This window comes from Cebidichthys violaceus, unplaced genomic scaffold (assembly GCF_023349555.1).
Source record: "Cebidichthys violaceus isolate CVI_PGR_0920_01 unplaced genomic scaffold, fCebVio1.0.p SCAF_6, whole genome shotgun sequence".
Taxonomy (NCBI): Eukaryota; Metazoa; Chordata; class Actinopteri; order Perciformes; family Stichaeidae; genus Cebidichthys; species Cebidichthys violaceus.
In genome coordinates, this window is record NW_027176816.1 from 9,083,942 (window position 1) to 9,095,800 (window position 11,859).

General features: G+C 37.9%; 1 protein-coding gene across 1 annotated transcript; it reads right to left on the reverse strand.

Annotated features, from left to right (window-relative positions):
* Window positions 1-83: 83 nt before the first annotated feature.
* On the reverse strand, window positions 84-11,147 carry si:ch211-112c15.8 (tumor necrosis factor receptor superfamily member 1A). The gene is given in 11 exon segments (XM_068733163.1): window positions 84-1,564; window positions 1,567-1,862; window positions 5,292-5,394; window positions 5,680-5,717; window positions 6,464-6,628; window positions 6,910-7,079; window positions 8,437-8,485; window positions 8,623-8,736; window positions 9,128-9,253; window positions 9,359-9,449; window positions 10,969-11,147. Coding segments are annotated over 11 exon segments (1,251 nt in total). The 5' UTR covers window positions 10,984-11,147; the 3' UTR covers window positions 84-1,480.
* Between the last annotated feature and the right edge of the window lie 712 nt (window positions 11,148-11,859).

The window sequence follows — 11,859 nt, forward strand, 5'->3', positions numbered from 1 at the left end:
CCTGCCTTCATTTTCTTTATATTGGGACGTGCTCAACTGCACACCAGTTGCTGCTGTTCAAACACTCAGCCAACACTCCCACCTTGTGGCCAAGAATTTTATTCTTTATGATGACCCTGACTGAGGCTCTTACAGTATTAGGCCTACTACACATTTGTACCACGTAGGGATAACATTCCTAACCCTGACAGTTTCAGTATAATAGTCCACTCATTGAGCTTTGTATTAAAATATGTAAAATGTAACAAAATAAAAAATAATAATTATAAAAAATATATACACACACACACACACACACATATGTCTCAAGGCCCAAAGCCACAAACCACAGACCTAGATTCATATTTAAACATTCATTAATAAACTTAAGTTACTGGAAAGTCCTTTACTGCCAGGAACTGAATTGACACACAAAAACTCAAAGTGAGATACCCCAGCACCACAACCGTTTGGATGGACTATGTGTGGTGAGGGAAAACCCAGCCTACTGCACCTTGACACCATTTATTTGCAGGAAACTGAAAATCTGACGTCCTGTGGGGATTTCAGTATTCTTCCCTTACAAGGGTGCGCAACAAGAATGAGTAGCTGAGTTATTACACCAAACTTTCATTCTCAAAGGAGACGGAGACGAGCTGCTCAAACATCATTGATGTACACTAAAATGTTCACACAGTTTAAATAATTAAACTGAAGAGGAGTCTTGAATTTGACTAAAAAAAAATAGGCACCAATCTCTGGAGGTATAAAAAATCTTCTTCTTTAGAATTCAAAGAAGGACGTATCTTCCTTTTCACTACTCCCTTCTTACACACATATGCAATCACAAAGTAACACAACTTTACTTTTGAGCATTCTCCTTTAAAACCACAGCCCTCAACTGCTGGCATTTAAGAGACGGCACATGACAAGCTGGAGGTTAAGTGGTGTGGTATAGAGGGCGTTTTGACAGTATAAAATGTGATTTCCCTTTTAGTTTTTTCTTTTTAAATCTCCACAAAGATTACTAGAGTTCTGCCTGAGAATTAACACGCCATGATGTGCTTCTGAAAAATGCTACTGTTGTTGGTGCCTTGGAGGAAGCCACTTCCCCAATTCTGCAACTGAATTTGCACAGCAACAAATCTACACTCTGCATTTTAAGTGTCATTCTGGAGGTAATAAAAGCTCAACCCAATAAGCACTCAAGTGGGAAACATTATACACTTATCTGGAGTGCATTTGATGATACAAATACCAAAAGATATCGTAGAAGAGGAAATACCCCAATTGTAGTTGGGCCTATCAGGATCTCCACAGTGCTCCGTACTGCCATTTAACTCTTAGTTTGATTATAATACACATCTGCATTACTCAGTATGAGTCATTTGTGACATAATTGCAGTTTTCTGTGGTTGTACCATGTAGTAGCTACAGTTAGAAACGTCCTTTACAGGGACTGGCGTCCACAATTGAAGCACTAATGTCCCCAGGTGTGGCCTCAGGTGTCCTGGAATGCCCCATTGAAACCATGTTCTGTGTAACTTCTGCAGGCTGTGAAACCTTGCTTCAGTTCAGGCCTGCAACCTGCAGCTTCTCCAGGCTTTCCTGCAGCTGCTGGGCACAGCCGGATAAATCCATGTAGTGCAAGGCCGAGAAGACATCGTTCAGGCTCGCAGAGGAACACTGGCTCCACAGCCTCAGCATCTGGTACTGCCTCTCCATGGAGCCCAGGCCCAAACCGGCCTCCAGCTCCACCCGCTCCAGCTGCTGATCAGTCACAGAGAGCAGACGCAGGAACTCCTTCCACCTACGCAAGGGTACCTCCTTGATAATGGCATAGAGGACGATGGCCGTCCAGCGATCCGATTGTTGTGTGGTGGCTGGAAGAAGAGAATCACAGACAATAAGAGGAAAGTGAAAACTCGGCCATGGAAAAACGTCAGCTGCGAGAGCGGGATGTCTGTTTTTTGGCCAACTGTAAACCCAGATTCAAACTAAACTAAAAAGGTCATCAAGATACAGAAACTGTATAGAGGCATTTGAGTAGACCATGTGAGGAGATCAGCCCTGCAGTGACTACATTCATTATGTAAAGGTTCAGGTGCTATTAAAGCCTAAGTGTGGTGATATTCTCTATTGTTGTTATTATTATCAACAAATCCCATGGAAAGACCAAAACCAACAATACACTGATTCTAAAAACATATATTGCCAAAGCTTAATTTAGCTTATTTCCATGTGCCATAGAGCTCCACACTGTTGTACTGGGTTACATGTGACATTAGTTGTCGTTCACTTATTCATTATGTGTAGTTCCTCCTGTTTTAGAAGTGTTTGCCAAAAATAACAGAGTGCAGAAACTACTGAACCTTCTTAAAAAATGAAATCTATATGAGCAGGTATTGTAAGATGTACCTCTTCTGTAGGAACCAATAGGCTTGGATCTGAGTGCTAAAGACAAAGTAGGGAAGTCAGAAAGTATTGAGGGACGGACTAACACGTGTTCACAACAAGGAAATACAGAATAACAGCAGCCTTATCCTGAATCAACACTGAATCACACAGGCGGATAAAACAACGTACTGTAAAACATCCAGCATCCATACAGTCAAGTCACTCAACACCATGACTCAGAACAACACAGTGCACAGGACAGCCAACAACATTTGGATGCAGCTTCCTTTTAATTTGTCCACCGTATAAAATTTCCCTGACAGTAAACGCAAAGCAGATAACCACCATGTCCATTTCATGAAATGAATCCTCCACAAAACCAACAGCACTACAAACACAAGGGGGTTTTCAGCTCCACCACAAATGCCAGAAACAACAACATAAGGTCTTCCCAAAAGTACAGTATTTTCAGAGGTTTATCTGGTTTACCAACATAGACCTGTATCAGTCAATTAGAACGTAACAACTTAAATGGCATTATCAAGAGTGAAGCATTGATCCACCGTACTTTGCTTCAGATAAAAGAAACTAATAGAATCAAAGATTCTGAGAATGAGCAAATGAAAGGTTAAAAGAAAGCAGGGGAAAATCTATGTGGCTTCATCAACCTTTCACACTTCTATTATAAATAATATCTGAACATGTGTGGATGTTGAGGATTTCAAAAGAGTTCAAACATGATGTTCATGCACTCACTATCTGATGTGTCATTTCCTCTAATGTTGAATTGCTGACTGAAAAAGTGTGAAAAAGTGAGGGTGTCCTGTTTCCCGGTTTCCACTTTCACACTGTGGGCCACAAGGCTGATCAATGATAAATAACGTGCTGAACAAGCAGAGAGAAAAAGGGCACAAAGTAGGAACACAGCAGTTGACAATAATACAACACATCTAATCAGAGTCTCACCATGACATCTTATTTAATTTCTTTTGTTTGGTATGAGTGACATGATGACAAGTGATGCTAGTTGAGATGTGTGAAACATCAAAAACTCTTTCCTTTCACCTTGGACTTTGTGTGAGGTGACACTGGAATTGCAATAATTTAACAAATAATCTAACCCTGATTCCTCAGAGAGAGTCCAAAGCTTCTGGAAAATTGGTAGCAGAGGAATAGTACAAATGTTTACCATCAGGTGAATAGAGCTGTAAAAAGTAAGTATTGCATGAAGCAAAATGCATCTATGAACAATAACATCCACATGTTTGTGGTACCTATTATTAGATTGTAGATGCTAAACAATGATGGTAATTGAGAAAGGGTTTGTGGTTCAGATACAGTACTTGGGATACAAGATGAAACAGAAGCTCTGACATTTCTTTGATAAAAAAACAGTGGTAGTTGAGTTAGTTGAGTTGGTAAATAAGATACTGAAAGAAACTGGAACTTTACCTTGAATGAGAGAGTCATTTCAAACTATAGGAATCCCAGCATTAATGTTAGAGCAGCATTATTTGTATTTGAAGTATCAATACTCTCTATCACCAGTAAAGGAGTTAGTGTCTTGCTCTAGGACACTTTACTTCAGGAGAGTGGATACTTGTATGCCCAAAGACATTTAAATGTATCCTTCCCGAAAACAAATGTATCTGATGTCAACTTTCTTGACATTGTTAGTCATTTTGTCCTACATAAACCCATGGCTTTGCTTCCAGTTTTTGCCCTAATTTAGTATTTCGTTAATGGCATACCTTTCATATCACTTCTTTCTAATCTATCTAAACAGGCTCTCTGAAATCTCAGATAAAATGTATCTATTACACTTTCTCCCATACTTCTTTTTTCAAATAGCAAGGTTTAGGTAGTTTGCTCCTTCCTTCAAATTACCAGTTTCTCTTAACTTCTAAGTAACAGCCCGCTCACCCCAACACCCCAACACTCCTGAAGAAGTCTTGACTTGACTCTAATGCAGACCAATTTCACAAATATTTCTTGGCAGTTGTGGAGAAAGTAGTTTCTTACTCTCATGAAGCACAATGTCTCTTTGATAAATATGAGTCTGCCTTCACATCTAACCACAGTATGGAGAGTGCTCTACTCATAGGGGGTGATGATTTCATTACAGCTTGATTCAGTAACTCATAACACCTCCGAGCTGCCTTTAATGCATGTCTCCTATGACGCTATTGACATTCATTTTAGTAGCAGTGATAATATCATGAGATGATTTCTGACCTTCCATTATAAAGGCAGAAGGGAAAATATAATAGTGCAGGTCAATGCACTGACAGATTTCTTTTTAAGATTATACATTATTTTAGATTTTTTTGTAGTCTTAAATGTTAGCGACTGAAGCTGAGGACACACTTTTACTTGTTCTTCTTCAGGTCCAAGGAGATATATTCCTGTTTTATCTTGTTTAAATGACTGAATTATTGAATAGACTTATTGAGAGCCTGTATGGAACCAAAATGGCATCATTATATAAATCTGTGTGTTGTCTGCATGATTATGGTAAGACACCCGAGAATGGAGCCTTTGGTAACTCCATGTCATGTTTGTACGATTAAATGTGAAATTTGCGATTGCCACAAAGTAGTCCATGTCCACTTTTCCACTGTCTGTGTTTCAGTGGCTGTAAGTCAAGACCTTAACAAGAGCAGTCTCGATGCTGTGCTCGAAATCCTGACTGTTAATTATTATAATTAACACCTTTAAACCCATTCAGTAGAATAGCAAGGCAGCATGGGGACGGTTCTGCACCAGGAGAGAAACAATGATATATATATATATATATATATATATATATATATATATATATATATATATATATATATATGAAATATTGAAAAATTCTCCAACCAAGTCTTTCACACGCTGTGCATTGTAGCCGGGCATGAAATACTGAATCTTACCTTTGTGTTCAGTGTCTACAGGACTGATGTGGGCTGGATATTCTGGCCTGGCTGGAATCTGGCTGAGAGTCATCATAGGAGTATTTTCAGATATGTTTAATGTCTTGAAAGGACAAAAAAAAAAGGAAGTCAAAATCTTTGTTGTGATCACATCTCTTAAATGTTAAAGAGTGATGGGTGAAATTCTTCATTATTTCTAAAACACACAAAAAAAAATCCCAGCTTTAGTTCAATTTAACTACAAAATGTGATCAACATTTCACCTTTGCTCTTGTTGACCTTTTTTGATTGTGTTTTTTCACACAGCCCTCTGACTGTCCACCTACAGTACTGCTACAACCTAGATCTCAATCTCAACAGAACACAAAATGCATAAAGGAGCACAAACCAGCGTGTTTGGGCTTCCGCCTTGATGACTGCTTTGTTCTGTTTGGAGGAAAGCAGATATCATCAGTAAGCTTCCTGCTTGAATGTGCTCAGTTGAGAAAGCACATTTATTAAAAACAGGACACTCAGTAAACAATATATTTTTGGTTAAATGAAAATACCTTCTGTGGCAATACATGTCTTTTAAACTTGTGCATGTTTTAATTTTTTAAGGAATCATAGAGAGTTTATATTAATGTGTGTTGTGTCACAGCTTCTGAGGCATATCTACAATATATATAGTATTTGTTTACTGTGTGTGAATCTCTCCAGTGGATGACTACCAAACCCCCAAGCACCAGTATGTAGCTACTTCTATTACTGTCAGCAGTGGAAAAAGTACTTAGATACTTTACTTAAGCACAAGTAACAATACCACAAACACTCCACATGTAAGTAAAGGCCCATTCAAGTACAGAAGTATTTAAAGCTAAATGTAAAGTATATCAAAAGTACTAATTTATAGGCATAATGGCTAATAGCGGTGTTAAATTATTATGTATTATAATAGTGGATTATCATCAAAGATTGAGTCATGTGTAAGAAGCATTTTAATGTTCATGTTCATGAGTAGTTAAATATATAACACTGTGTTATATTTACAAGCTGATCATACGTTTTTTCTTATTTAAAATACTGATCTCTAAAATAACTTGGAACTTGAGCTGTAAAGAGTCAAGTAAAGCACAATAACCTCAAAACTGCACTTAAGTAAAGGTGCTTAGATACATTCCAACAGTGGTTACCGTTGAAGTTGGGGTCCTCGAGAGGCGGCTCCAGGTCTTTGTTCACACACCAGCAGAGACTGTCTGGATATCTGAAGGGGCTCCTGGCGAAGAGCAGCAGGAGCCCAAGGAATAACAGAAGTGTCACCAGAACCACCACGAGTAACAGCCAGGATATGTCATTCACTGATGTGGACACACAGAAACACTGACATCATTCCACTACCCATCAATTCAAATTGATCAGTTCTGTCTGATCCACAGGATAAGTTGAATAATACTCAACGCTTACCGCACAAAACCAAATTAATCAGGTTCTGTTAAATTTACTAAAATATCCACAGCTAATGTGAGTATAAAGTATATTTGGGCATATGGGTCACAGAACTACGAAACCATGGAACAATTAGTTATTCTGTCTGTCACTTCACATGTTAATTAAAGTACAGTATATAGTTAGCACTAACAGTTACGAGGAACTGGATTCACAACAGGATTTGATGTGTTGTTTGAAGTTGTGGTTCTTGCAGCTGTAGTTGCAGCTGTAGTTGTAGATGTAGTTGCAGCTGTGGATGAATTTGTAGGTGGAAATGAATTTGCTGGACATTTCTTCGTGCATTCTGGATCTTTCAAACAGCTGAAAAAAAGAAGAGACTAATATAGACAACAGAGGTATCTGACAACACATTTATATTTCGATAAAGGATTTTTGAAATCGTTAAAGTCTTAAAACAATAGTCAGGAGCTCTAATGAACATCAGAACTTTTACTTGCTGTATTTTTTCATACTGGACGTTAAAAAGTCCCTTCTTGATGTGATCCCAATGTAAGTGATAGTGGACAAAATCCACAGTCCTTGCTCTGTTTGAAAATACATTCCAAGGTTTAGCTCACGCTTCAACAGTCCGAGTTATTACAATTAAGTAGATATCTTCAAAAGTAGTAAGTCATTTTAATATAAAATGTCCTCTTTGTGTTTGCCTGGAGAGTGTCTCCCTGCTGAGATAGAGGAGGTATAGCAACAAAAGAAGGAAATTTGTGGACTATGGATTTGGTCCCTTTTTGCTTACGTTAAAAGTGCATTTGAAAGTGATCTTTCAATGGCCAGTATGAACAAAAGGAATGGTTAGAGAAAAACCCGTTTCAATGATTCTTAAGGGCACCTGACTATTGATATCATTTAATGTGTGTGTGTGTGTGTGTGTGTGTGTGTGTGTGTGTGTGTGTGTGTGTGTGTGTGTGTGTGTGTTTAAATGATTATTACTATTAGTGGGGCTACCCTAACAGTCTTAACAAAACTGCCTTTATGCTGAGACGTTTAACATCTGCAGCCAAACTGTTCAGCACAAGTAGTGCAGGGCCTCAGTAAAGCCACAGGAACTGATTGTCTAATAAGAGCTGTGAAAAACAAATCTGTAAATTTGCAACGGAATGGCATAAATTTCCACCGCTCTAACAGGAAGATAACATGCCCCTTGACCTGAAATTATGCCATGCTTCATTTGGCAACGGCGATACATTTTATATCAAGACTAAAATGCAGTTAAAAGAAAAATAAGTTGTCATAAGTCTTGGGTTTGTTTACTTATTAAAAATATCTTGAAATGTCTTGTTTTGTCCACCCAACAGTCAAAAACCCAAATTCTAAATAATATAAACAGTATAAAGCAAATTATAACATTTGAGAAGCTGGAGTCAACAAATCCCTTGCCATTTTTGCTTGATTAAACTACTGAAACAATGAGAAAGGGTTTTTGTCAGGTTTGGTCCAGTTAACATGACAGAGAAACACAAACTGAATTTACTAGTGTGCGAGAAAATGCATAAAGCATAAAATTATTAAAAAAAGAAGCAATTATGATAGGTAAATATAGCAAATGTTCTGTTTTCTGCCTTCAGTTGAAGTTGCAGGTCTGTGTGCACTCTCCACTTTGCACCAAAGACAATCTAAACATGTCTGTTTTAGACAGCTATCATATTGTAAGATCTCCTACCTTTGGCAGGGCTGGCACTTGTTTTTGAATTCAGGATGTTCATCAAACTCTAAAAAAAATTAAATTGTGAGAGTTTAAAAAAAAGTAAGTTTCCTTTCGCGGGTATATTGAATAAGCCAGGATGTTATTCAATAAGGCAGCTGTGATTGCCAATCCAGCTCTTTAACTCCCTTTGACTTCACTTACTTTTACAATTATTACAGTTGCATGGCTGACACTGGTCAGACTTGAAGTATCCCACTTGACAGTCACATACCACATTACTGGTAGAGGTGCAGGGCTTTATTATTTCCTCATGATCTGGGGAAAAAAACAAAACACAGTGTTTCTGTCTCAATCCAAAGCATTAAACATCGAGTCATGCCAAGGTGGCCACAGGATTACATGCTGATTCCATGTTGCCTTCACGGAACAATGTCTCTAACCTCAGATATACAGCCTAAACCTACTACTTTGCACTATGTTTTAACTTATCAAACATAAAATGTTCCTTGGATACCAGAAAAGTGAATCTCATCATGAAAAGAGTTGAATGTTAGCTGCAACAAAAAAACATAATATTTTCATTTAAATAACAAGAAAATGTCAATCCAATTTATTATCTCGGTCAAATGCAATTTTACATAATATCCCACAAGTTGACGGCATGTGTCTCTATCGCCTTATAAAGGTATTTGAAGAAGATACTTACTACCACAGTGGCTACACCTTAGGCATTTCGTAATAAAGTTTTCTATTTCTGTGAATGTGTCATTGCCGCATTTTTCACATCTGTAGTTTGCGCCTGGATCATCACAATCATCAACTTTATAATATCCTGGGAAACAGTGAAAAAAAGAAGAAAGGAAATGAGTTCATATGTGGTTAATCCACTAAAATTGTAATAGACAAGGCCAATGCATACTGCCCCTTGTTAACTTACCAGGCGGGCAAATTTTATAACATGAATTCCACTTTTTGTCTGTAACCTCACTGTTACTCTGTCCAGCAGAAAGGTAGGCAAGTATCAGTACCTAAAACAAAAAAACGAGGTTTGAAGTGTGGCTAAGAAGATGCTCACAAATCAACTGACACCTTGCCATTACAGCTGCCATACAAAAGGACAACTGTAGTGGATACATGGCTCAATACGACTCATCAAGTCATTTCACGGGCATCTATTGTTTTTTCATTTCCATGCACCTAAGATACCAAACAGGTCTTCAAGTTATTACATATGTATATTCAAATATTTTACATCCGTCCTATACATAAACACATACTACTAAAACGCCAAAGAGAGGAAAAGAGACAAAATAAACTGTACATTAATGGGGATTTGTCCAATTTTGAAAATAGAGCAGAAAGGTTTGCCAGATCTTATCAAGTCTTCTGGTTGAGCCTTGCTGGACTATGTATACTTTAGCTGTTTGAGATTGAGATGAAATTGCATTTTTTTAAAACAGTGTAGCAGCAAAGGTTATTGATCTTAACCTTCTTGGAGACCACCCTGAATGTGGATTAATAACTGTTTCGAAGATTATCAAAAACCTCTGATCAAACAATATGGCAGCGGGTGCCAAGGTTGTTGGTAAAAAGGCTCTTGCTCAGTGGCAGCTGGGAACAAATCAGAGAGCTCGGTGTAACAGGGTTGTGAGATTGTTGTTCAGTGATCATCTTTTTTACAGTGGTTCAGAGGTTAAGTGGTTAAATCTGCCAGCCATTGTGAAACAAGCCCTGATATTTTTGGTCACAGACGCGTCAATATACAGTATGTAAATCTTAGAGCTGAGGATGAGTCAATTAATCAATTAGTCAACCAACCAAAACTGAATAATAATTGCAAAAAGTCTGAGGATTGAGTTGCTCAATGGTGACAGTTTTCTGTTTGTCTTTTAAGACAGTAAACTGAATATCTTTGGGTTTTGGACTGCTGATCAAACAAAGCAAGACATCTGAAGATTTGCTGATATTCTACAGACCAAATGATTAATCAAATAATCTGTGGATTAATCAATATCGTAGATAATCCCAATAAACAAGAACATGTATTATGTTATTAAATGTGTAGGCTTTGCTGTTCTGGAGTTGCAAGACCATGACAGTTAGCCGCATTAATCCCTTTACTCATCCACATATAACTTGTAACATATAACAACCTCAGTGTATTGCAGAAACATATAAGAAGCAACATGCTGTGCCTTAATTGTAAAAACTGAAACCACCAGTGAGACTGTACGTATATTCTGTATGTCTCTCTCTGACAGTAAACATCCTCCAGAGTCACCGATGCTCTGCAGTGATTAATGTCACCCAAGAATACACAAATGACAAGTTCTTAAATAAATATAAGCATTTCAATTTTAAACAACGCCTTTAACCGACCTTATTTAGCAAATAATGGATTGTTGTACTTTCATGGGAACAGCAGTACAGAGACAACAGATACTGTAACGATGAGTGAAGATCTAAAACCGACTCATAGAAGCTAAATCATCCCTGAAACAACCGTGAATTCCAAATAAAATAAAACATCTGATTTGAATTACTCACCAAAACAAAATCCATGGTGAAAGAGTAGACAGTGAGGAATTTAACAATCAACTTCAGATGAGAGTTGATTTTATTTGAAAAACAAAAAGTCAGATGATCACAAAATAGTCATCACCAGGCGAGGACACCACTAAAGTCACACAAAGGATGAAGAATTCCGGCTTTAAGCCATCTGTAGATTTCCTCTTAAGTTGAGTCAAACAACGTGTTAAAGGAAGCCTGTGTGTTTGTGTGTCAGAGTCTTCAGTTCTTTGAAAAATTCAAAGAAGTGGTGCGAGAAACAGGAAACAGGAGTGAGATGACGTAACCCCTCCGGTGGCAACGTCAATGAGATCTTCCGCCTGATTGTTTCCTATAAGTCCACTGCACCGCTGACATAATGATGCATACGTACATGAGAGTAATTCATGGGCCGGATACAGTGTTTGGATGTAGGTAGTGGTGGTGTGTGTAAGAAGAGGGTGGGTACACTGGATATACTGGGCACATTAGTGGCTTCGATGCAACTCTATTTTCCTTCTGTTCATAAGCGAGTCTGAAACTAAAGACACAAATTTAGATGAGATTGTAGGCAGGTATTGGAGAGAGGATCAATCAAGTACAGCAAACTGAATCCCTGATCAGAGGGGTGAAAACATGAAAGTCTAATTGACTCCGAAAAAGCCTTCGAACAAACGTGAAAATTAGAGAATACCGTATATACTGCAGTAAACCTCCACTGGGTCAGTGTTCAAAGGAAAAATCTCAGTCTTGAATTATTAGTGTATATAATTCAGATGTATAATATTGATGTGGTATGGGATACCTACAATATGTAAAATATTGATAGAGTTCCTTTCTGCATGGCAGAAAGACTTGAACAAGATAAAACCGTCCTCAGAGCAGCGAACC